The sequence below is a fragment of the Astatotilapia calliptera genome, chromosome 14 (genome assembly GCF_964374335.1).
Source record: "Astatotilapia calliptera chromosome 14, fAstCal68.1, whole genome shotgun sequence".
Classification (NCBI taxonomy): domain Eukaryota; kingdom Metazoa; phylum Chordata; class Actinopteri; order Cichliformes; family Cichlidae; genus Astatotilapia; species Astatotilapia calliptera.
The window spans coordinates 18,787,911-18,811,490 of NC_137435.1; the positions used below are offsets into that span (position 1 = coordinate 18,787,911).

At 40.9% G+C, this 23,580-nt stretch overlaps 1 protein-coding gene across 1 annotated transcript in view; it reads left to right on the plus strand.

Moving 5' to 3' along the window:
- arhgef12a (Rho guanine nucleotide exchange factor (GEF) 12a) overlaps positions 1 to 19,965 on the plus strand; it is a 45,343-nt gene extending 25,378 nt beyond the window's left edge. Inside the window, exons 5-41 of the mRNA XM_026192178.2 lie at positions 2,349 to 2,447; positions 3,528 to 3,577; positions 3,754 to 3,811; positions 3,906 to 4,069; positions 4,494 to 4,517; positions 4,870 to 4,989; positions 5,449 to 5,535; positions 5,911 to 6,045; positions 6,186 to 6,287; positions 6,418 to 6,528; positions 7,022 to 7,120; positions 7,295 to 7,337; positions 7,656 to 7,761; positions 7,960 to 8,097; positions 8,181 to 8,213; positions 8,835 to 8,949; positions 9,039 to 9,150; positions 9,238 to 9,441; positions 9,516 to 9,657; positions 9,743 to 9,775; positions 9,857 to 10,008; positions 10,230 to 10,376; positions 10,592 to 10,677; positions 11,433 to 11,558; positions 11,789 to 11,903; positions 15,938 to 16,038; positions 16,290 to 16,367; positions 16,535 to 16,610; positions 16,696 to 16,863; positions 16,977 to 17,064; positions 17,151 to 17,228; positions 17,311 to 17,405; positions 17,516 to 17,722; positions 17,820 to 18,056; positions 18,165 to 18,394; positions 18,519 to 18,594; positions 18,706 to 19,965. Coding sequence (XP_026047963.2) covers positions 2,349 to 2,447; positions 3,528 to 3,577; positions 3,754 to 3,811; positions 3,906 to 4,069; positions 4,494 to 4,517; positions 4,870 to 4,989; positions 5,449 to 5,535; positions 5,911 to 6,045; positions 6,186 to 6,287; positions 6,418 to 6,528; positions 7,022 to 7,120; positions 7,295 to 7,337; positions 7,656 to 7,761; positions 7,960 to 8,097; positions 8,181 to 8,213; positions 8,835 to 8,949; positions 9,039 to 9,150; positions 9,238 to 9,441; positions 9,516 to 9,657; positions 9,743 to 9,775; positions 9,857 to 10,008; positions 10,230 to 10,376; positions 10,592 to 10,677; positions 11,433 to 11,558; positions 11,789 to 11,903; positions 15,938 to 16,038; positions 16,290 to 16,367; positions 16,535 to 16,610; positions 16,696 to 16,863; positions 16,977 to 17,064; positions 17,151 to 17,228; positions 17,311 to 17,405; positions 17,516 to 17,722; positions 17,820 to 18,056; positions 18,165 to 18,394; positions 18,519 to 18,594; positions 18,706 to 18,716 — 4,046 coding nt within the window. The 3' untranslated portion in view covers positions 18,717 to 19,965. The remainder of the gene's footprint in view (positions 1 to 2,348; positions 2,448 to 3,527; positions 3,578 to 3,753; positions 3,812 to 3,905; positions 4,070 to 4,493; positions 4,518 to 4,869; positions 4,990 to 5,448; positions 5,536 to 5,910; positions 6,046 to 6,185; positions 6,288 to 6,417; positions 6,529 to 7,021; positions 7,121 to 7,294; positions 7,338 to 7,655; positions 7,762 to 7,959; positions 8,098 to 8,180; positions 8,214 to 8,834; positions 8,950 to 9,038; positions 9,151 to 9,237; positions 9,442 to 9,515; positions 9,658 to 9,742; positions 9,776 to 9,856; positions 10,009 to 10,229; positions 10,377 to 10,591; positions 10,678 to 11,432; positions 11,559 to 11,788; positions 11,904 to 15,937; positions 16,039 to 16,289; positions 16,368 to 16,534; positions 16,611 to 16,695; positions 16,864 to 16,976; positions 17,065 to 17,150; positions 17,229 to 17,310; positions 17,406 to 17,515; positions 17,723 to 17,819; positions 18,057 to 18,164; positions 18,395 to 18,518; positions 18,595 to 18,705) is intronic.
- Positions 19,966 to 23,580: the final 3,615 nt, after the last annotated feature.

Below are 23,580 nucleotides of genomic sequence, written 5' to 3' on the forward strand. Positions count from 1 at the left end.
ACAGACTTTTTTCACCAGAGCAAACTCACAAAGTAAAGCTGTTGTGAAGGCAAGTTTTATTGTAGCAGAGGAGAAAGCCAAATCAGCCCAGCCATTTACCGAGGGAGAGTTTCTGTAGAGCTGCATGATGAAGGTGTGCGACGTCTTGTGTCCAGACAAAACGTAGATTTTGGAAATGTGAGCCTGAGCAGAAACGTATGTCAAAGTGTAACCGACATGAAACTGCCCTGGGACAAACTTGTTGGACTTACAACAGATTGAGCGTCGGTGTTGTGTGGTGAAAAAAAGTGGACTAGTCGGCAGGATGCGAGTAAAGATGCAGGAGAACTGTACGGTGAGTTAACAGCATACTGCATCATACACCAGGAAACGCTGTGTGGTAAAGTCCTAAAAACGGAGCATGTAACGATCACCGTGACGCAAACCGTAAATTTTATCCGAACTAAAGGTTTAAATCACTGTCAATTTCAGTCTTTTATGTGGGAAATGAATTCAGAGTTTGCCGACATTCCTTATCATACAGAGGTCCGTTGGCTGAGTTGGGGAAAAATTCTCAATAGAGTTTTTGAGCTCAGCAAGGAAATCTGTCAGTTCATGGACATGGCATGTATGATGCGGTGAAGCCATTTCAAGTGAAGCTGTCACAAATGCAGCAGTGCAACTTGCCTCACTTTCCCTGTTGCCAAGTAATGTTGAACCAAGTCAGCGCAACAGTGTTCCCAAACGCGCACTTTGCTGATAAACTGAGCGCACCGAGTGCTTTAAAGTCCTTTGGTGACTTTAAAGCACAAAATGAGAATTTCGAGCTGCTTCACAACCCATTTACAGTCAGTGTTGGGAAGGTTACTTTTAAAACGGATTCCATTACAGATTACAGAATACATGCCCCAAAATGTATTCTGTAAGGTATTCCTTTACGTTACTCAATGAGAGTAACGTAAAGGAATACTTTGGATTACTTAATATATTATCATGCTGTTTACAACTACGTGAATGTACTATTGCTGTGTGATTTTATTACTATTACTGAAGTTCCGCGGCTCCGAACCGTAGTAAAGGGACCTCTGACTAATACGTCGGGTTCGTGTCGGGCTCGTAGCCAAAAATAGCTTTACTTTGTTGTCTGGGTCAACTTTGCTAGCGAGAGACAGAGAGGGGCGTTGAAAGACTGCTCCAACGGAGCTTATTGTTTCGGAGGAAAACACGAACACAGTGTACAGTCGAGTCTTAATAGCTTACTTACAACTGGGCTCGTCAGGCTCTCTTCTTGGCTGCAGTGGTTATTATTATATTTACATGCTTCCAGCTCCCGTTTCTGCTCGATGACAGCTCGTACTTTTCCACTATCCTTTTTCTCCCTCCTCGCACTCACAGACACATAACGGGTATGGCAGTCCATTCTCCCTGCAGCACGGACTACACTGCCCATGATGCTACATTCTTTAGGGCTATGGCTATAGCATTCTGCCTGTTAGCTTAGCACAACGACAAAAAGGCGCTCTCTCTCACCCAGGAAATACACAGTCGCAGAGAGCGTGCGTCATCCTGTAACCATGGCAACCGTAACGCTGCCGCCTGGAACAACAGAACATAGCTGTCAAACAAAACCCAAACAGTCCTGACCTGCGACAATATGAATCAGGAAAATACCGCCGTGTAATCCATTTATTTCAACAAAGTAACTGTATTCTAAATACCACCTTTTTAAATGGTAACTGAATACAGTTACTCATCTTTTGTATTTTAAATGCGTAACAGCGGTACATGTATGCCGTTACTCCCCAACACTGTTTACAGTTGATGTGGAAACTGCACCTGTGCAGATTCAGATGGAGCTGCATTCTAATGGGACACTCAGGGGAAAGAATGGCCCGCAGAGTTTATTAGTTCCATTCCTGAAGCAATGCCCCAGCTCCGTCTACATACAGCTCGAACCTTGTATATGTTTTCATTTATTTTTTCTGGGGTTTGTGGCAGCATGTTCATATTTCTAACTTGCATAATTTTGACATAATTCAACATATCTAAACCAAATCTCTATTAAAAATTTAAGAAGGCACCATGGAGCCATTATCCGTGGAGCCCACTGTTGTATTTTGATGTTTAAAAACAAAAAAGGAGAGCTTTCTAGTGGCCTACCTCACACACAGACAGCTTCAGCTTTATGCTTTGGCAGAGGAAAAAGTGTAAAGTTTGATTTTAACTGATTTTTATCACCTTCCCAGTGTGATTATTGTGGAATTCTGTCACCCTACATGCTAAGAGTGAACTAACTGGGTGAACTAAAAATTTACTCAACTTCCTGATCTTGTGAAAATCTTTCTCTTTCCGGTCTGTGTCACTTGCAGGTCTGGTCCAGCGATGTGTAATAATCCAGAAAGATGAAAATGGCTTTGGGCTCACTGTCAGTGGTGACAATCCAGTGTTTGTGCAGCTTGTCAAAGAAGGTAAGATTGACTCTCAAATTTAAAAGAGAAAAATGTTACCACATTGACCACCTTCAGTTTGAGCCTTACGTGAGCTCTCCTTATTTTGTGCTTGTGTCCTCATGCAATGACATCAAACTATCACGTCAATTTGCCATGTTAGTTCGCCAATATGAGTGGTAATTGGTCCCCAGAAATCAACAACTCTGGCATTTATTTAGACTAGTGACGTTGTTGACTGTAAACTATTTCCTCTTTCTACAAGTTTCACTTGTAGTTGCAGCTTCTGCTTTATCCTGTTGTCTTGTTATGAGTTTGCCAAAATGCTTCTGTGACCTCGAGTAGTGTCTCACGCTGTCTGTAGAGGATTATGTGGGCTTTTATCAGGTCACAGTAAACACTAGCAGGTCTGTACAGCAGTGGATGGAGACTGCAGAGGAGTGAACCAATCGAGACCTTTTTTCTTTTTTGCACTTTCATTAATGCTTGGGAGTGTCTTAACTATCACTGAATGGCTTCCCATTTTCTTTTTTTAAGTTCCATGTGAATAATGTATCAGCATTTTAAACTGAAAAGCAAACAAAATGCAGCTATAGTGTCTTTAAATGTCATCCCAACGTGGTGAAACTGAAACAGATAGTTATAAGTCCCTTTTCCCCCACCTACTCCACAGTTGAGCAGACTGAGTTATATTCTTTGTTCCCTGACCCCAAGTTGAATTTCCTCACTACTACAAACCTGAAGACCTAAAGTCTATTTTCGGCTTGCAGAGTACTTGAACTGCACTCTGCTGACTTTAGTCAGACTTGCCTCTCATAATAACCTGTCTCATGCCTAAATCCCTTTGTTTGGGGTGGAGCTGTGAAACAGGTCCTTCTTGTAATATAACCACTGTTATGGTCTTTCAAAATAGCACTTGAAATAGTCACGTATTTATGGTCTGTCAAAAGACTTTTGGCATATTCATTGTGAAGAAATGTCATTGCTGCATCATGAAGAAGCATTTTTTGTGTTTCCTTCCTTATTTGCTATTATTCCACTTCCATTGCTTTTTCACTCTCTTTTGGTTGTTAATTGCTTATTTCCCTTTGTGTTTACCAGATGGGGCTGCGATGCGAGCAGGTGTTCAGACAGGAGACAGGATCATCAAGGTATTCTGTTCCTCTGCTACCATGTCTTTTCACTGCGAAAGTTACCGTTTTCTACTCCAAGGCCAATACCGAGGCTGCCACCTTCTGGCCACTCAGTATTTCTACTCAGTAAACTATTGGGAATAAAATGCAATGTCCGGCTGTGTACTTAGAATATGGCCACTATTGTCTTCCAGGTTAATGGGACCCATGTTGCACATTCTAACCACACAGAAGTGGTGAAACTTATTAAATGTAAGTTGTTCTTTCTGCATTTTCACAAAAGTTACATTTTAAAAATAAATCCTACAAAAAGGGACTAATTCTCGTTTCTATGTGTGTGTTCTAGCGGGCTCCTATGTGGCCCTCACAGTGCTGGGCCGGCCCCCCGGGCTTGCCCAGATACCTTTGCCCGAAGCAGAGCCAGACATGAGCTTATCCTCTCCAAACTCTCCAGCACCACGGCGCCCCTGCAGTCCTCAGGACAGCATCTTACCTATTCAACAACCATGGGTACTAAAGACATTAGTTACTTCTGTTGCCTGTCCACTTTCTGCAAATTTGTCATGCTTCTTTATCTTATTCCCCTTGGTCTGTCTATGCCCCCCCCCCTCCCCCCTTTATAGATGCTGTCACATTTGTGGTACATCTCTAAATCTCATCCGCTCAAATCTTCTCTGGGGCTAAATGACTTCTATATAACCCTGACACTGTCTCTGTTATATATAATAGAGAATTATATAACATATGTGAAACATGTGCATGTGTATATTTTACTATTATTAAATATTATTATTATTATTATTATTATTATTATTATTATTATTATTATTAATTTTAAATGATATTATTTCTATTATCTATTATATAGAGAGAGATAGATTGCACATTCGCTGTTTTGCATCTTTTTCAGCTTCTCTGGTTTTTATCCCCACAGGATGAGAAAGCTGACATCTTGGAGGTGAGTAAAGCAAACAAGTGTCACTTGCTATGACTAAAGGTTCTGGCATTAGAAAGAAGATTTGCCCTCTTTGATGCACAGCTGTGTTAAATTGAACTATTAAAACGAGTGGTGTTTTCTCTTTGGAAAATCAAAAGATCACTTGTACCAGAACATTCATACAGAGGAGTCAAGTAGTATGTGTATTGTTTATTTAAATACTGCAGTATATATTTTAATGCAGGAAGTCGTTTTCTTTAACTTTTGCATGGGAAACAAATGTCAACATATTTGACATTTTTCCACTTTCAAGAAAACTACAGTGACCTGCTATTACTGTTCTTGTGTCGATTTCCCCCTTCTTGCCATTCAGGCCATGAAGGAGGAGTACAGCAGAAACCCCTCCCCTAAACTACTGAAAGACATCCAGGAAGCTGAAAAACACATTCCTCAGCTGCAGGGTCAGCTCCCCAAGGCCATTGGGACAACACAGGTAGTTACCATAACATGCCCAAAGACATGGGATATCTAGGGACAGGTATCTAACGGCAGCATCCACGGAGGTGTTGTGGGATTCTTTTTCTTTTTTGTAGAACATTTAGAGATTGTGCCAGACAAACATTAATCCAAAGCCCATCAGAGGATTAGACTTTCTCTGTGGGAAGCCACTCTTTTGTGTCTGAGTGACAGCTTATTTTATAGTCATCACACGCTGAGCCTTGTGCTATGTGCGTCAGCTAGTGTGCTACATTTAAATTTTTCAGTATTTATATTTTATGCAATTCCACTCGTGAAATGATCTATTGACTATTACCAGTGTATGTAGTTTATTTTGAAAAGCTGTTTGAACATGTGTCATAAAGAACATTGTAAATATTACTTGTTTATCATTAAAATATATAAATCTTTATAATTATTATTTTTTTAAAAAAAAGTATTATTAAATCCTCAGGAGATTGTTCCAAGTGATGATGCAGATGAAGATGCATTTGTCCCCAAGGGAGAAAACAATGCAGACCTGTTCTGGACCAGGACCCCTGTAAGTAATCACATTTTTAAACATCACAATCTAAAAATCTCTCTCAATACCATATTTACATCAAATTCCAAGACCTGCTATGCTCTAGAATAATAATGTAAAAGTAAATGGAATCAGTCCTGCTTGGCTTTGGGGCTTATTTAGAGCTAAACATCACCAGAGCAAGGATTATATTTATGCATACCGATTCTACATTCAGATGACTCTCAGGCATAGCAACCAATCTGTAATATAGTGTTTTAGGTCTCTTTTTTTCTCTCTTTTTCTGTTTTTAATGAAATTTAGATTCATTACAAAGTTGTTGCGTGTGCGTGTGCGTGTGTGTGTGTGTGTGTGTGTGTGTGTGTGTGTGTGTGTGTTCCTTCCCACTTTCAGATATCTCGCATATTTGGGCCGTCATCTCCAGACAGCCAGTGTCCAAGAGAGTTCTCCTGCCCCAGCCCAAAGACCACACCCAGGAACAGCTACAACTCCTTCCACTCCCCAGAGACAGAGGACACCACTGATCTGGTAGCTTTATGGAAATTATCTTCACACATATTATTTACTCTGTCTTTCCTCTAACTGTTACAACCACACAATAAGGTCAAGAGGTTATGAATGTCCAAATGGGGGAGACATATTGACCATACCTGACATCTCGTCTACAGGACGCCCTTTCCCCTACCACAGTCAGCAGTCCCTCCTCGTCTCGCCTGGTTTCGCAGATCATTGGAGCTGAGGATGACTATTTTGATTCAGACCAAGAGCAGGTATTTTTGTGGGACATTATCTCTTTTATTTATTTGCAAAACCCTACAATTTTACGGAAAGCCCAAATACAATTTCAAGTGACTTATAGGTTAAGATTAGAGGTAAACTGTTGTACTGACTGTTTTTCAGACAAACGGCCAGTGTAACAGCTTTAATAGTATTGAGCTGCTCAAGTCTCGCCCTGCCCACCTCGCAGCCTTTCTGTATCATGTCATCTCTCAGTTCGACCCTGCTCCTGTGGTAAGACTTCCTTCATATTTGTTGATGGCTTTTATGCATTATTTACAGTTTTTACGTAACCTAGGCCCTTTGCTGTGAAGAAAGTTCACCCAGTCACACAAAGCTGGTTATCAATTTGCTATGTTAACCCAGTGTTTGCTGTCCCATGTATGCGCCAGTCACATGAACATCTGACCAACAACACTGATTTAGTGCACTGACAGCTGAGAATCTCATTTTACAATGCAAGAATAAAGTATAATATTAGAAACATATGAAGCAGTTGCACACATACAACAGAATGAAACTAACATACCTGCTGCAGATAAACCAGCGATGGGTTCACAGCATAAGTTTTTGTGGCATAAGTTATCTCAGTAAGAAGTGAACCACCACAGGAAACCCCGGCTTAACTATGGGAAGAAAGCTTAACTTGTCTTAAAACAAAATCTTGCTGTTTAGGAGACTCTGCAGTTCCTATTTTATTTTGATTTTTAATGTTTTGTTCCCTCAGCTGTGCTACCTCTATGCTGACCTCTACAAGCAGACCAACTCCAAAGAGACCAGACGGGTGTTCATGGGCCTTCACAATTTCTTCATTGACCGGGGAGCAGTGAGTCTTTATCTGTCTTTACACAGCGAGCACACAATCTAGTATTGCATTTAGATTACAGCAAATTATTGTAGCAAATTGAATTTAATCACATTTCCGGCCCGGGTGTTTCCAAAATCATACTAATTCGACCAAACAAAGCCTAAGAATCGAACTGTTTCATTTTTGTTGCAGAATTTAAAAGTTGGTGTTCCTGAATCTGTCTCCGCTGATCTTGGTAAGTATTTCGTACACAGCTTCTGTCTCATTCAGTTACCTAACCAGCATCATTTAGAGCTGGTGATATTTATTTTGTGCTGACTTTTTGTGCTTCTGCTGAGTAACTTTAGCAATTTAAGCACCCTCATTATACAGTCCCTGTAAGTCGATTCCTCAGCCAGCCAAGCACAGTCCTTGCCAAGGCCTTAAGAAATCAAATGCTCTGATGGTTTGGAAAGTATTGCTTAGCTTTAATACCACTTATTTATTGTGGACATGCTGCAACCCTTTGATATTTATTCTGTGTATGTGTGTGTGTCCGTGCGTGCGTGCGCAGATCGGCGGCGGACAGAACTGATCCCAGAGGAAATAAACAGACAACATGTTCAAACACTGCAGGACTCTCTGCTCCCTGATATTCAGAAGAATCTTGAAGATTTCAGGTAAATTCAGAATTTGTATTTTTTGTGATGCTGCCGATTTAGCTGGGTTTCAGATGTTAAGGATTTTGTTAGCTCCCACATTAGGCATATATAAAAGAAACAAGCTTTTCTCATCCTCTTCTTCATTGTTTCTCTAAAACATTATCAACCTGGTCACAGTAATAACAGTATACCTCCTTATGTGTTTGGTACTTGCAGGCAGAAGCGGAGTATGGGCCTAACAGTGGCTGAAGCAGAGCTGGGCAGACTGGACCAAGAGAGAGTCAGAGACCGCGGCACTCTCGAGCGGGAACGCTCATATGCTGAAAACATCATCGCGAAAATAGACGATATCCTGTGAGTAACTGATACATATACATGCTAGTTGGAAGCTCATAATATTCAGTTTTATCAATTTTTATTTATCGTACTGTTAACAGGGTAACTACTCAACTCACAGAGGAAGAGAAATGGTAAGAAAACTTTGGCTGAAGCAGGTTTCTTAAATCAAGAGATTTCTAAGAGTTAACAACTCCCATGGCCCCTTCAGCCATCTGTGTCTGTGCTATATTTACATTCTGTAATATGCCTCTCAATTATCTAAGGGAGCTGTCATGTCTTGGCTTATTTTTATTAAATCTTTTCAGTCCTTGAAATTATCATTAGACAGCAATCTGCTCCTAATTTAATAACTTGCCAGTGGTAGTAATTATTCACCTTTAAAGTACAGTCTTTGATGTTTCAAGCAAGAATACATATCAGTGTCATCCGAGCGCCACTCTGCATCCCCCACAGTTGACAAATTAAGCGGTGGAGCAGTCTCTTAAAGAAAACATGTAATTTATGCAGTATGTTTATATTAAATAATTCAAAAGTGTGACTGATTGAAACAGTTTTGTTTGAAATGCCATATGGTCGCAGCACAGCCCAGATGGTTTGTGTAGACGTTGTATGAGGAACGACTGTTGTGACATATGGTACAAATCACAATATGGATACTTGCTCTCTTCAAATTTTAGCATTGTCTTGTTTTGTTAATTATAATTCAGAAAGCATCCAAACTCATTGGTTGTCATGTTTGTTTGTTTTTTAAGCACTACAATGCAGTATGTTATATATACGTACATGAAGCACCTTGGTGTGAGGGTCAAGGAACCTCGCAGCCTGGAGTCCAAACGGCTTCGGATCAGCTTTCTTCCCATGATTAAGGTAATCTAAATTTGTCTTGCACAGTGAGACTTCTTCCTCTTCCCCCATCACCTACATGACTCTTTTCTTGTTTTTGATGAACTCTACAGCGAGGCAACAAGACAGAAAAGGAAAGGGAAGAGAAAGTGAAAAAGGTTCCCAAGAATAATAAATTTAATATTCGTGTACCTCAGCGGCGGCCCAGCCGCATCGAATCGTCAGGTAAGATACGAGTTTGAAATGACCAAAAATAACAACGTAGCTTTCAAAGCTTTATATTATTTTGATACCACCTGTCTGTGTATTCAGGGGGTACGACCCAGGAGGGACGACCACGGCCTCAGAAACAGATGTCTCAACCTGCACTGTCTACAAGTGATTATAAAGAATCTAGTCGTCTCAAAGGCAGCCAATCAAGCGAGGGCCCTGAACTTATACACTCCATGTCTGTCAACTCATCATCTCCAATTAGCGCCACCTACAGCTCTGACACCAGCAGAGACGCTGATATGGGTGAGCAAGCAGACAAATGAATTAAATGAAAAAACACTTAAAGGAGCGATGGCTATTAACTTGTTATCTGGCAGGTGGGACTCCAATATTTGGCCCCTGCAGGGTGAGTGAAATCCTTCCATCGGACTCTCTGGACGGGTTGCCATACTCTGCTTCGCAGTTTGACCCTCTATATAACCTGGACCAACTGCCAGAGGATGACAGAGAAAGTGACAGGTGCCTTTAAAGTCACATCTGCAGTAACACTGTTTCCCTTAAAAGTTCTTATTTTTATGACTGATTTCTCTGTCACTTTTTGTAGAACTCACGAGGGAACACCAAAAGCTTTAAGAAGGCAAGAATACCAGATCATTTGGACTTTCTTATATTGATCTAAAAACCTAGTTTAAAAGCTAACTTTATTGTATTACTGTAGACTTGAGGGACTCGGTGCTGCTGATATCCAGAGCGAGGATGACCAGGGAACAGATTCTGAGTGCGATCCCCCAAACTGGCAGCATCTGGTGCGTCCAGAGGTTCTAGCCGGTCTCAGGCCTCATGAAATCAAGAGACAGGAAGTTATCCACGGTGAGGACTGGCACTGTCAAACTCCCCTGAAGCTTATATTGTATTTTCAAAGTATACTCTCCATATGCTTTAAAATACTACAGTATACAGAATATAGTGCGTAGACGGGAAGACAATTATGCAGCATTTGCTGGGATCCAACCCAAGCTGCTGTCAGATGTGTTTTATGCTGAAATGTGCAAATACCTGCCAGCTCGAATTAACATCTTGCGTGTCTGCAGAGCTGTTTTACACAGAGCGTGCACATGTACGGATGCTGAAGGTTTTGGACAACGTTTTCTACCAGAAGCTCACCAAAGACTCCATCCTGCCTCCTACTGACATCAAGAATATTTTCTCCAATCTGGAAGAGGTTCTGCAGCTGCATGGTACACTATAAACACACATCTCCTCTGCCTCTGAGCCATTAAGAATCAATAAAATGCCTGAAAAGTCCTGTAGTGTAAATTTAATTCCATTTTAAAGTAAGGCCAAACTCTTAACAACATACAGACGCTCACATTATCATTTTGCATTCCTTTTTTTTTTTTTTTTTTAATCTTGTACACACACATGCTGATAGTTCCTCCTATTTAAATTTCAGTTAACATATCAGATCAAATGGCTGCCGTTCGGAAGAGAAATGACTCTTCAGTAATTGATCAGATAGGAGACGACTTGCTTTCCTGGGTGAGTACAATTTTCATGCCAAAATTCTATTTTCTCTTTCATATAATTCCTTCTATTGAATAAAATTCAAGATGACTGATGTGGTGGGGAGAAAAAAACATTGTGTACAAAGAAATGGAAGTGTTGCCCAAAATTGCTTCATAACGAGAAAAAAACTGTTGACGTTGGCTTGAGATTGCTTTTCTCAGCTTTATAATTCGACAATCTTTTGGGATGACGTGTGCACAGGGACATGGGTATGTGCAGTTTATATATGACAGCCATGGTAATAGGCCTTTTTCGCCACTTAAATCCTTCTAAAATGGGGGGAAAAAAGAGGGGAAAAAAATCAAAGACGACAGAGAGGAAAATCTGCCCTCTCCAGTAAGATGAAATGGGAGTGAGAAAAATGGAAGCCCTGTCCCTAGTAAATGATGTCACTCAATACCCTAGATCTGGCTGACATCTCAGCATCTTAATATTGTCAGTGATATATGAGATGTGAGGTAGCGGCGTAGGAGCTGGAAGTCTTGTATAGAGTCTCTCAATGGGAGACGTGGCGGGAGTAGGATAAGTAGGCTAATCAGTCCCCTAAGGGTCTAAACATTGATCTAGTCTGGACTGAAACTTAAGCTGTCTCTGCTGCAAGGACATAAGCCTGCCCCCCCAGGAGTCAGCCACTCGTCATAGCGGTTAAATACTAAATCTACTACCTCTGACCCATATTGACTGAGTTTCTATCCATCTCTGTCTTGTCTTGGGTTGGGTGGTAACAGTTCAGCGGTGGAGAGGAAGAGAAGATCAAGCAGGCGGTGGGGACGTTCTGCAGTAACCAGCCTTTTGCTCTGGAGCTCATAAAGACCAAACAGAAGAAGGACTCGAGGTTCACTTCATTCATTCTGGTACGCTTGTCACTGCGCACACAGTGTATACAAGGTGTTCACAGGAGATAACTGCTCAGAAGGCTCACAATTTGTCAATCAGATGGTTTAAACAATGGTTGTGTGGATCTAAATAAAAACCCAAGCTTACTCTTATTCTAGCTCAGTCTCTATTTATACTGAAAATTATGCATTTGGGCTGTTTTTATGGCTGCTTAAGGGTACTCCACTTATATTTTGCTTCTTTGCAGGAGGCAGAGAGTAACAGGCAGTGTCGCCGACTGCAACTCAAGGACATCATTCCTGTGGAGATGCTGCGGCTCACCAAGTACCCTCTGCTGCTCGACAACATTGTCAAGTACACAGGTGTGGTTGTGTTTTCTTAGTAATCAGAGCTCTCTTACCACAGTTGGCAAGGATTTGTTCACATTGTAATTACTTTGCGTGCACAACGACCTTAATGCACAACTCGTGAAGGATCTAATCTAATAATTGTGACAGGCCTTCAGGCCTTTACTTAAACGAATAGCTGCAACTCTATTATTATTATTATTATTAGAGCACATTTAGTTTGCAGATTATTTTTGTAAACTGTGAAATAAAATACTGCAAACAAGTCCAAGTACTTAAGTACACAGACTCTTTCACACGGGAGTCCCCTGACTAGATAAATAGTTTTCTTCCTTATTTTTAAATTATTCATTGCTTAACATATTTATTAGGCTTCCTGTGATTAAAAACTGCTCTCAAAATTAAATAAAGTGTTAATTCTGACGGCAAATTGTGATTTAGTTTTAGCCTTTTACTAAAACATCATTTAGTTTTGGTAGTTATTTAGTCTACTAAGTATCATAAGATTAAAATAGATTAAATCTAAAATTGATTCAGTGGCTAAAATATAAGGTTTAAAAGTCTGATGCGTTATGTTCTGTGACATCTCTTTCTCCCCAGCGTTGACATCAGAAAGAAAACCATTTTCTCAGGTGCAAATCAAATGCGTTCATCTAACCTTTCTGCAAAAGGGGATTATTTCTGATTGGATCACTTCCAAACTCATCCTGTCTTTCTACACAGCTCAATTAGTTCTGATAGGATCTCACTGTCTCTCCAGAATATTTTTATCTTGGTTTTTTTTTTTTTTTTTTTTTTTACATGTATAAGAATAATATTCTTATTTATTTGGCAAATAAACTGAATTCACATTTTTATATCCAATATGGACTTCTCTGAGGAGTCAGAAATTATTCAAGGTTAAAATTATTCAAATTATTCAAGGATTCAACAACTAAAAAAACTAGTTCTTCTTCTGTGCAGAAATGCAGGTAAATAACTGTAATTTGGTATCTTCATCTATAAATAATATGCTTTTACTATTTTTACTGCTTTTTCTGTAAACCTGTGAATTTGAAAATTCATAGCTAACAACAGTAAATATTTTATAGCTATACAAATATTATTTACATAAAATGGCATATGTGTACCAGTGGCTTGACCATTGCAGACACATAAAATATGATTTTCATAATTACCAATAATGTTAATTTAGTGCATCGGTAACATAGAGCACCACCCTAATGTATGTTTAATACATTTGATGAGCACTGTATATCAGCAGTGTTGGGACTAACGCATTACAGTAACTACGTTATTATTGTGGTAACGAGCACGGTAACTAGTTATTAGAGATGGACCGATCCGATATTACGTATCGGTATCGGTCCGATACTGACCTAAATTACTGGATCGGATATCGGAGAAAAATAAAAAATGTAATCCGATCCATTAAATATCACGAAAGCACCTCACAAAACTTGCAACACGCCGTAACTCACCTCAGAATGTTAGCACGTCAGAGCAGTATGCATCACGTGATAGAGCGGCTGTGGCATGCGGGACCTGTCAGTGGTCTGGATAGCATGTGGAGCTTCGCTAGCAACCCGGCATTTCATCTCCGACAAAGTTATCCCGAGAGAAGTAAAGCAAGTGTGTAACTCCATCTCTGAATGTTTGTAAAGCATTCCTGCGTTAAGCTTAACAAGCGACTGCCTCTTCTTGCTGCTATTTCAATCATGAAACTGCTTAACGATCAGCTGATCGGCTTTTCTGTCGCGAGTCCGTGTCTCTAGTTTGCTTTTGGCCCACGTTGCACCAGAAAGAGGAAACCAGCGGCTGAACAACAGCAGCACGTTTAAGCTTGATCAGCTGTTGTTAGAATTTATTTATTATTACTTTCTACTCGAGGATCTTTTTCTACGTAGCTGACGCTGGTAACTGTGCAGGGGCGGATCTAGCAAAGTTTAGCCAGGGGGGCCGATAGGGGATTAACAGGGAAAAGGGGGCACAAAGACATACTTTTCTTTCTTATTCTCATTTAAAATGTCGAGCTTTTAATAAATAATTATCTGACAGCCAAAGTTTTAATTTGATGCAAAATGTATAGAAGTCCATTACTGTATATAGTAACTATTAAGTCTAATATATATACCCTAGTAAGCTATAGTACTTTTTCCTTTGGGAAGGTACCATCTGTGCAGTCTGCAATTTTGTTGAAGAAAGATGTTGAATCTATTTAATATTTCTTGAAAAATAATTGATTTCTGTGCATTTTTTTCACACTGCATCAAATTAAGGTTGATTACGTCGATTAAGCATCATGAGGTGGAGCGTGAGGGGTGGTTCCCTATTTTTTATTTATTTATTTTTGTTGTTGCTGGGAGTTGGAACCCTATTAGTTAGGTTGCTTAATATTTATGCTAAGTACTCTTTAAAATACCAGAATAGGGAGGATGGTGTAGGTTTAAGTTTATTAGATTGATCAGTATTGCTGAACTATGAAATATTTTTTTTTTGCATACAGGTATAACAGAATAGCTTTAGTGTAGTTGTTGTTTTAAACTTGAGTATGAACTTATACAAAATGCAGCAAGATATTTAAAAAACAGTTTTGTTGATTAAAAAAACACTATATCAGATTCATATCGGTATCGGCAGATATCCAAATTTATGATATCGGTATCGGTATCAGACATAAAAAAGTGGTATCGTGCCATCTCTACTAGTTATTATGCCAAAATCAGGAACGCGTTAATCGTTACTGGGATTTAGATAGGCTCGTTATTCGTTACTTCGTGTGGTGGCATCGCGGAGCTTCCACAGATTCAGTAACATTAGCAAGTGGTGGAGGGCAGCAGGTGGATGAGGGAAAGGGGAGGCAGGAGGAGAGACCCGAGGCGGCCGCCGGTGTCAGGTGAACTGAACTTCAGGTAAGAAGTTATGACATGCAGTCTATCTGGGTCAGATATAAACCAAGTTTAGGTGGAGTTTATTTTCGTTATGCTGACTTTTTCGTACTGCGTACTAGCTAGCATGACGGAGTAGGGCTGGGCGATATGACCCAAAATTCATATCTCGATATTTTTTAGCTGGATGGCGATGTACATCTCAATAATTTTTTTTAAAGCTATAAGGTAAGAACAAAAGGAGAGTTTAGTCAAAGCTGTGTCCCAGATGTCACACAGGCACTTTTATTAACATACAGCATAGATGTACATGAAGCAATTACTCAAAAATAAATTATGAGCATTTATTAAATAATAATGCTCCATAATTCTGAGAATTCTGAGTAAAACCAAAGTTACTTTCCCTAGTAACTAGTTACTTTGAACGTAACGAGTAACTTGAAGTAACTGAGTTACTTTTGATAGAAGTAACTAGTAATGTAACTAAGTTACTAATTTAAAGTAACTTACCCAACACTGTATATCAGCCATCTAGTTCATCACAGTAGCGGTGCAGCCTGGCTTACCAGTAAAAGTGTGTAAATGTCAGATCAGAATTAATTCTTGCTTTAAGTTTGGCTGCAGTGCTGCAGCACGCCCTCATGTGACCTGCTTGAGCAGAGTTCAGTTATCATATCCAGCTTTTCTCTCACATTCATCATGTCACAATCCCCGTGCCAATTAGTTCTTATTGGTGACTTAATACAGCATGTAAATGAATTTACCCATAACTATGGACATAAACAAAAAAAATAATAATGGTATCTCATTTGCATTTGATAATCTGAATGCAGCATAAAAGAACGGATGAGTTACAGAGACAAATAGAGAGATTATCATTTTAATGGTCCTGCGGCAGCAGTGCACATTTTTGGGGAATGTCGTGCCCATTGTTTGGGCCATCATTTTAGTCTGCAGCGGCCTTTGGGTCTCACTCGAGACAATGCACTAACGATAAAGAATAACCAGCTATTAGGGGACTGAAGTGTGCTCCCGCTCCCCCCAAAGCCCTGTCATAATTTTTTGGGAATGATGGCGTGTTAATGGCCGGACGAAATATCAATTTGTCGGACAGTCCTCTGCAGAACTGAGGAGACCTTACTGGTTAATGTCGTCTTTCAGACAATGCAGAGGAGAAGGAGAAAGTTAAGCAGGCAGCAGACTGCTGCAGAAAGATCCTCAGTCACGTCAACCAGGCTGTGAAGGAATCTGAGGACAAACAGGTGTGTTGTTGTTTTTTTTGTTTTTTTTTGTTGTTGTTGTTGTTGTTGTTTTTTTTTTTTAATTGAATCTCCTTTCCATGTTTTTTGCCATTAGGATGATTTGTTTTCCAACTTCCTTTTCAGCTTCCTTTTTACTCAAACTGCATTTTATTTCCACTGCTTCTGCTCCACAGGCAGCAGTATCCTCTTAAAGAGGACTTACTTATCCTATTTTTTTTTCCCCATCTGTTTATTTCACTCCCTTCCTCTAGAGGTTGGAGGACTATCAGAGACGATTGGACCTCTCTTCTCTAAAGCAGACAGACAACCCAATGATCCTGGAGCTAAAGGTGAGTTGTCTGCCCAGCCCTCTTTTAGCTTCAGTTAAAGCATACTCACTTGTTGTACACCCACATTCACTGTTTGAAATATGTGCTAGATAGAAAAATAGCACTGCACAGAGCAGAAGCCAGTAGTTTAAAGCTTTTGTTTTTATTTCCTGTTCCATAATATTCAGAACTTGGATCTGACAAAGAAAACGATGGTGCACGAGGGTCCACTGTCATGGAAAGTGAACAAGGACAAAACTATCGGTTTGTTCTGATTGATAGTTTCACTATTGCTGTTTAGCTGGAAGGTGACCACTACTTACAAACACATCTTTCTATTTTCTCTCAGAGCTCTATACACTCCTCCTGGAGGACATCCTGGTTCTCCTACAGAAACAAGATGAGCGTCTGATACTGAAGTGTCACAGCAAAAACCTGTCGGGCACTGCAGATACCAAACATATCTTCAGCCCTATCATCAAACTCAACACGGTGCTGGTGCGCTCAGTGGCCACAGGTCAGTTACCACATAAACTCTGAGGATTTATTACTAGAATAAGGTATGAAATAATACAGGCTCCATCCATAGAGGGTAGAGTAATATTCATTAATAAGCCTCTCTTCTGCCAGACAACAAGTCCTTCTTTGTTCTTTCGATGTCGGAAAACGGAGCCCAAATCTACGAGCTAATGGCGCCCACTGTCTCAGATCAGAGAACGTGAGAGCAAATCCCCTTTGATTCATTTAAATCTCATTGTTCCGGTTGTTATACGAGCTGATGACTGTTTCATTTCCCTGCACAAGGTGGCAGCGTCTAATCACGCAGAGAGCTGAAGCCATGAAAGTTAAGCCTCACAGCGTCATACCATTACCTCAGACCGTGTACGTTACTTACTAATTTGAGCACATCTAGTGGGTCAGGGTTTATGCTCGTTATTAACACATGATTCTGCTCGTGTGCCAGTGGGGAGAGAGACGGCGTGGAGATCATTACAACGGGAGTTTCCAGGTTGAGTAGAGACACGGACCGCACATCCACTGGCAGCACCCAGTCCACAGGTAACTGGAGCAACTCATTTCCTCGATCCATTTCTTCGTCCTACTTAAATATGTGTCGCTATACTTCTGTAATTAAACCCCTGTGATAACTCTTAATTATACCTTCATAGATAAGGAAAGCAGTCCAGTCTGTAGAAGCGCACTGCAGACTTCGCTACCTGGCAGTAATCCGTTTGAGGGAGTGAAGACTGAGGAGGAGAAGGAGGAGGAAGAAGAAGGCTTTGTGGACCCAGAACTTTCTTATCCAGTGGCCGAGGATTGCAGAGGAGCCTCGTTTAGCATGTTCCCCTCGAGGGCAGACGAAGCACTGAAAACACGTAAGGGGCACAGAACCGATGGATTGATGCACATGAAATGCGATCCAGCTGTACTCTGTAAATCTATCACTTTTTTCTTTTTTTTTTTTTTGCTCAGTGGCAGCATTAAAGCACGTGTTAGTGACCCAGCTTATGTCCCAGGAAGCTGCAGAGCAAACTAAACGCTCCACAGGGGCTCGCCTCCTCAGGACCACCTCTCTGCGCACCCCCATAGACAGCCGTGCACGAGTGACGGTCCACAACGGCTCAGAGAAAACCGGCTCCCAGACAGACGACCTGGCTCAGGACCTGGGTTCAGGAGACACCGGCTTCTTTGACTCGACTGATGACTATGGTAGGTCTGGGCAGTCAGAACAACTCATGGTTTAAATAGAATAAACTGACATTAAACATAAATGTTCGCCTCGTCCTGATCCTTCCTGTTTTCCTTTGATTCTTTCAGCTGCGTATTTAGTCCTGGAGGGTTACGGTGGCCCAGGGGAGAGCAGCACAGACGATGACATCTTGGCAACAACCACAGGGAAGCAGCTGAGCACTTCCCAAGGCTGCGCTGCTGACTCGGGCATCAATTTGAGATTTTCTTCAACATCACAGGCCGGCAGCCTCTCCTCTTTCAGCAGACAGGTCCTCTCTCACCTTCGAAATCTTCAGGCCAACCTCAATTATCTGAAGGTAACCGACACTTAATCCTTTACAGCTCTGAAACACACACACACACACAATAACTGGTATCATGCACATACACAGTAGTCATTTTTATTGTGTAATCTGGCAGTAAATTATTTTTCTCCCACAGGAGGTTGAGGCCAAGTACAACAGTCTAATACAGCAAAGGCCAGAGAGATCAGCAGCAGACACGCATGGAAATAAAGGTATCTCACTTCATGCTCAGCGCTGACAAATGAATAACTGGTTCTTAATTTATGAATCACTTCCTGTATCTGTTCCTTTTCTGATCCCAGATCTTGCTCTCTCTCCCTCAGATAAGAGATAGTGGAAGTCTGTGCAGCAGCTTTTGGCTGTGGTCCCAAAGAGGAAGTACCGACTTGTAGTCTGTTCCTACTTCTCATGTCCTGGACTTTCTGGACGACTTATAAGCTTGTCCTCTCACTGCTGAGCCCTGTTTTTTTTTTTTCCGTTTTGTTTTTTCCATCAGTTGCCACAGAGAATGAGAGACTTAAGTGTGAGCAAACATTTGAAGGGAGGAGTCATCTTTTCGATGCCGAGCCCCCCCATCCTCTTCCTCCTCCGCCTCTTCTTCCTCCTCAGCACAAGGCAATCAGGGATGTGGGATTGCGCCAGAACCTCACCCCCCTCCCCTTTTACCATTTAACACCCATATCCCTTGAATCCCTGCAAGAAAGAGAACTTATACCAAAATGTACAAAGAAGTGTGTTGAGAATATATATATATATGAAACACAAAACAAGAAAAGGAAAATTTTAAGATAATGTATTAAGATTTTTTTTTTTTATCCCAAGATGTATTTATTTTCTCTCTTTTCATTTTTTAAAGTGTTTCCCATATTGCTTGCATGCTTTAGGCCATGGTGTTACAGTTTTTGGCTGCTTCTCCTGCTTCAGTCACACGAGGGTTAGTGGGAGAGCCGAGTGCTCGCTAGCATAAAAGCACCCTAGCACACCTTGCTGAATTGCAGGACTGTATTCGGACTGAAGAGGCCAGAGTTGCACTGCTGATGGATCCCATTGTGTTAAAATGACCTGTGTTTTGAGTCTTGAATTTCAGATAAATTCTAGGCGTGGTGTTAACTAGAATGAAGAGTCTGCCGGCTCTGATCTGGTCCTGTTGCATTTCTGTGCTGACTCCTTCGTCCTCTTCGCTCTGAGGGGTGTTTTGCCTCTCATCTGCTCCTCTTCTCCTTTTGCGTGTGATTCTCCCTCTTCTTTTTCCCTGTGACCATGTTTGAGTGTTTTCCCTCTCTTCCTCACAGCCTAGTGGCTTTGATGCTTATTTATCCCTTCCAACACTTTATGTCATGCTTCCTCATCTGCCTCTGGGTGTCTCGCCCTGTTCCCCTCTTCTCCAAGGAGCGGTCGTGCTCGTTCAGTGTCAGCTCCTGGCAAATGCTGCTTTCTTTCTGCTACTATTGGCAATGCTGATCTGACTCCCTGATATTCTAATAATGTCATGAAGTTCAACATATTCTGTACAATGATCAAGTTGGAAGGTTTATGCATAACTTTACAAAATAAATGGTGCCATGACACATTCAAAAAAGAAACCGGTGTGCTGATGTTTTCTTTCTTTCTTTTTTTTCCCGTCTAACAAAAGAAGACATCTAGTCTGGTGATGTTTTCAGAAATTGCTGAATGATTGGGAAATTATTATATTTGGAGGTCAGAGTGACAAAGAAATGATCAGTTGCTTGACTTGTCTAAACATTAAATAATAAACACATTGTGACTGTAAACCTATTTTTCTTTTTTAATCTGTCTGGTTGAATTTTAGGTCCTGCTGAAAAGACTGTGCCTTCTGTTCACAATATCCCCCCTCCTGTCTTTACACATATGGAGTGGAAATTTTTCAGATGTCTATGCCGATAAATTCACTCCAGGCATCTTTGTGTGACATTATTGTGCACAAATTCTTCATGGTTCTGCTAATTTATGCTGTCCTAATATAAAAAATTTACAATTATGGGTGCAAATTCATTCATTCATTTACAGTAACATAATTCCCTAGAAGGTTACACCTTAAGACCTACAGTAAGCAACTTTTTACCACTTTCAAGCAGGATATAGGGAGAGAAACAGTGAAAGTTACCTCTATGTAGATATCCAGTATATGCAAAGCAGCAGTAGGACTTAGTGGTAGTACAAGTATTCAGTATTAAAAGTCTTTTTGATAGAGAAAAAAATCTAAATGTATTTTGTTATTAAAGCTAGTTTAAACTTAGTTTCAGAATTGTTTTCTTTTAGCTCCAACACATTTTGGGGAGTTAATTATGAGCTATAGTTGTAGTCTCTGGAGTCGCTTGCTTTCAGACACAGTTCAGGTAAATCAATTTAATATTAAAATAGCTAAACTGCACTTTAATCTGTGTAAGTGACAGTCGGACACTTGCAGGAATTCACTGCACTGTGAATGAATTCAAGGCTTGAACTTTCCAACCACTCAACAGATGACATCCTGTATGCGAGTAACTGAAAACTGGATGACACATGAAATATTACAGATCTCTTTCCCCCCCGAAGCAACTTCACAATTGAAAACTGGGTTGAAAATGTGGACGGCGCAGGCAGTGTGGACCACTTTAATGTTACCTTCATAGTCAACTATACGTTTGACCTTAAACAGAATATATTTTTCTAGACATTCGGCAGCACTAAATGTCAGAGTGCGTGAGCCGTCGTAAAGGAAACCACGAGAGAGGTTTTGATCAAAGACGCCAGAAAAGGTGTTCATTACCAGCAGGTGGCAAACTTCCACCATTAAACTTCATGTGGAGAAGACCCACCCTAAAACCTGCAGTGACATCAGTGTTTTAAATAACCTAGGGTGCCCATTGATTTTCCACATACATTTGACTCCAGAGTCTAACAAATAAATGACCCAAGAAATGCATCTTGCCGGCCTCCATAATGAGACAAAGCCACAGTCAAGAGAATCCCACAGAGGACTGTGTAGCATTTATTGTGACTTTGTTCTGGTTTACTGCTACCTGTCTTGTGTCTGGCAGTGATTTTTGCAAAGTGTGTCTGAGTGGAAAGCAGGATGAAGAATCGCAGCCCGAATGACATGCTCCCTCTTTCTTTCTCTCTGTCAGCCCAACTGTTGGCTTGCTGCAATGAGAGAGAGGAGAGGATATCTTATGAGGAGACAATGTGAATCCACATGAGGTATAAATGGTGAAAGAAAAAGAGGGAGAAAAGCCAATAAATTAAGAGTAATAGAAAGGAAGTGGTGAGGGCAGAGTGTGATAAAGACACAGGGAAGATGAGGAGAGGACAGAGGCAGACGAGAGGGGATGGTAATTGATTGTCTTGTTTCTCCACATGCACCTGTCATCGAGCTAATTGGAGTGGCGAAGACAAAGAGGAGAGAGGTGTCAGTCACAGCGGAGCCTTCCAAGAGGGCAATTCAGGTCAAGCTCTGATAAGACGACCCCTTTCTCCTCAGCACCTTCAGCTACGCAACAGTGTCACGAGGAGACGGGCGGGGGAAATGAATCCAAAATATGTCCCATCCAAAAGCAGAGGTCCTGCACTGTCGTTGTTCTCTTTTTTTTTCACCCACTAGGCATTTTGAGTTGTGTCATCTTTTAAATATAGTATAAAAACATAACAGAGCACACTTACCCACATGGTTTCGGATGCTGATTTGCATAAATTTTGCATACATGCCCAATGTTGAAAATCAAGTTGAGGATTGATGTGTTTACCTGATGCTGTGTAACACAAAGAGCTCGAGCTCATGATTATAGTGGAGCGCATCATTATGGTTGTTGCCACGGGGCTTAATTCTAAGATAAGGATGGTTGACTAAATAACTCGGCTGTGACAGGAACAAACAGGAGGGGTTATTTCTTTAGAATCTGGGCTTTTTTATCCACACTTCCACAAAAATAAGAAACACAGCACTGCAAGCATCGCATTCTGAACAGCTCCTAAAATCAAGGTTCTGTGTGAACGTCTATGCATTGACTTTTCTATTCTACACGAGCACTGAAGGCATTTTATGCAACATCTCTCATTCACCCAGGCATTTTTCTGCGACAAAGTGCTTTCTATCTAATTCTTACACATCAGGAGCAACTCAGGGCTCAGTGTGCCAAAGGATGCTTTGTTATGCACACTGAGGCAGCCGGTGACTGAACCACCAACCCTCCAATTAGGACATGACCTGTTGCACCTCCTGAGCCACAGTTAGCTAACTAAATAATGTTTAAAACCAACTGCCCAATTTTGTGTAGTTCCACCTCAAAGAAACAGCTCTGACCTGCTGAGGAGTCTCTTTAAGACCTCTTAAGACATCCCAGCAATGTCCTGAAAGCTGAGAGGCTTTAAAGAAACTGACTTGCTGTTCCAGCATGGTGAGGTGGAGTTGAGGTGCAGGACACGCTGGAGAGATCATCTCTGTGTTCCTCTGGATAAACTGGTGGAGGTGGCTGGGGAAAGGTAGGACCTTTCTGCTTAGGCAGCAGCCCCCTCAACGCGGGCATGGGTATGCAGAAGAAAATGGAGGGATGGACGTTCCAGCACATCCCACAGATGACTGATGGGATCGGGTAAGTTCAAGGCCAAGTCAACACCTTGAATTCCTTCAAACCATTTCTGAACACTTCCAGAATGAGAGGTTCACTGCTATTGGCAATAGTTACCATGAAGAGGTGTCTGCAGCAGTGCATCATTCACAGGTATACCAGGGTTCAATAACACACAACGCCTCCGAAATGTTGCCACTTTCCCATAATTCATCTCTTCCGCAGGTAAATAAAACACACTCACAAGGCTATCTGCACGATGTTAAAGTAAGTAAGTAAAATTTTATTTATATAGCACATTTCTAGATAAGAGATCACAAAGTGCTTTACAAGGTATAGACACAGATTAAAAAGACAAAGTACAGTCAAAAGTTAACAAAATGCAATTTTAAAAAGATGTGTTTTTAGCTGTTTTTTAAAAGTAATCAGTGAATCAGCAGATCTTAAGTTCTGAGGAAGAGAATTCCACAGTCTGGCGGCCACAGTAGCAAAAACTCGATCACCCCTAGTTTTCAGTCTCGTATACTTAATAACAAGTAGGCCCTGACCACAAGACCTCAGAGACCTACTAGGGGCATAGGACTGTAAGAGTTCAATGATGTATGATGGTGCTTGTTCTTGAAGAGCCTTAAA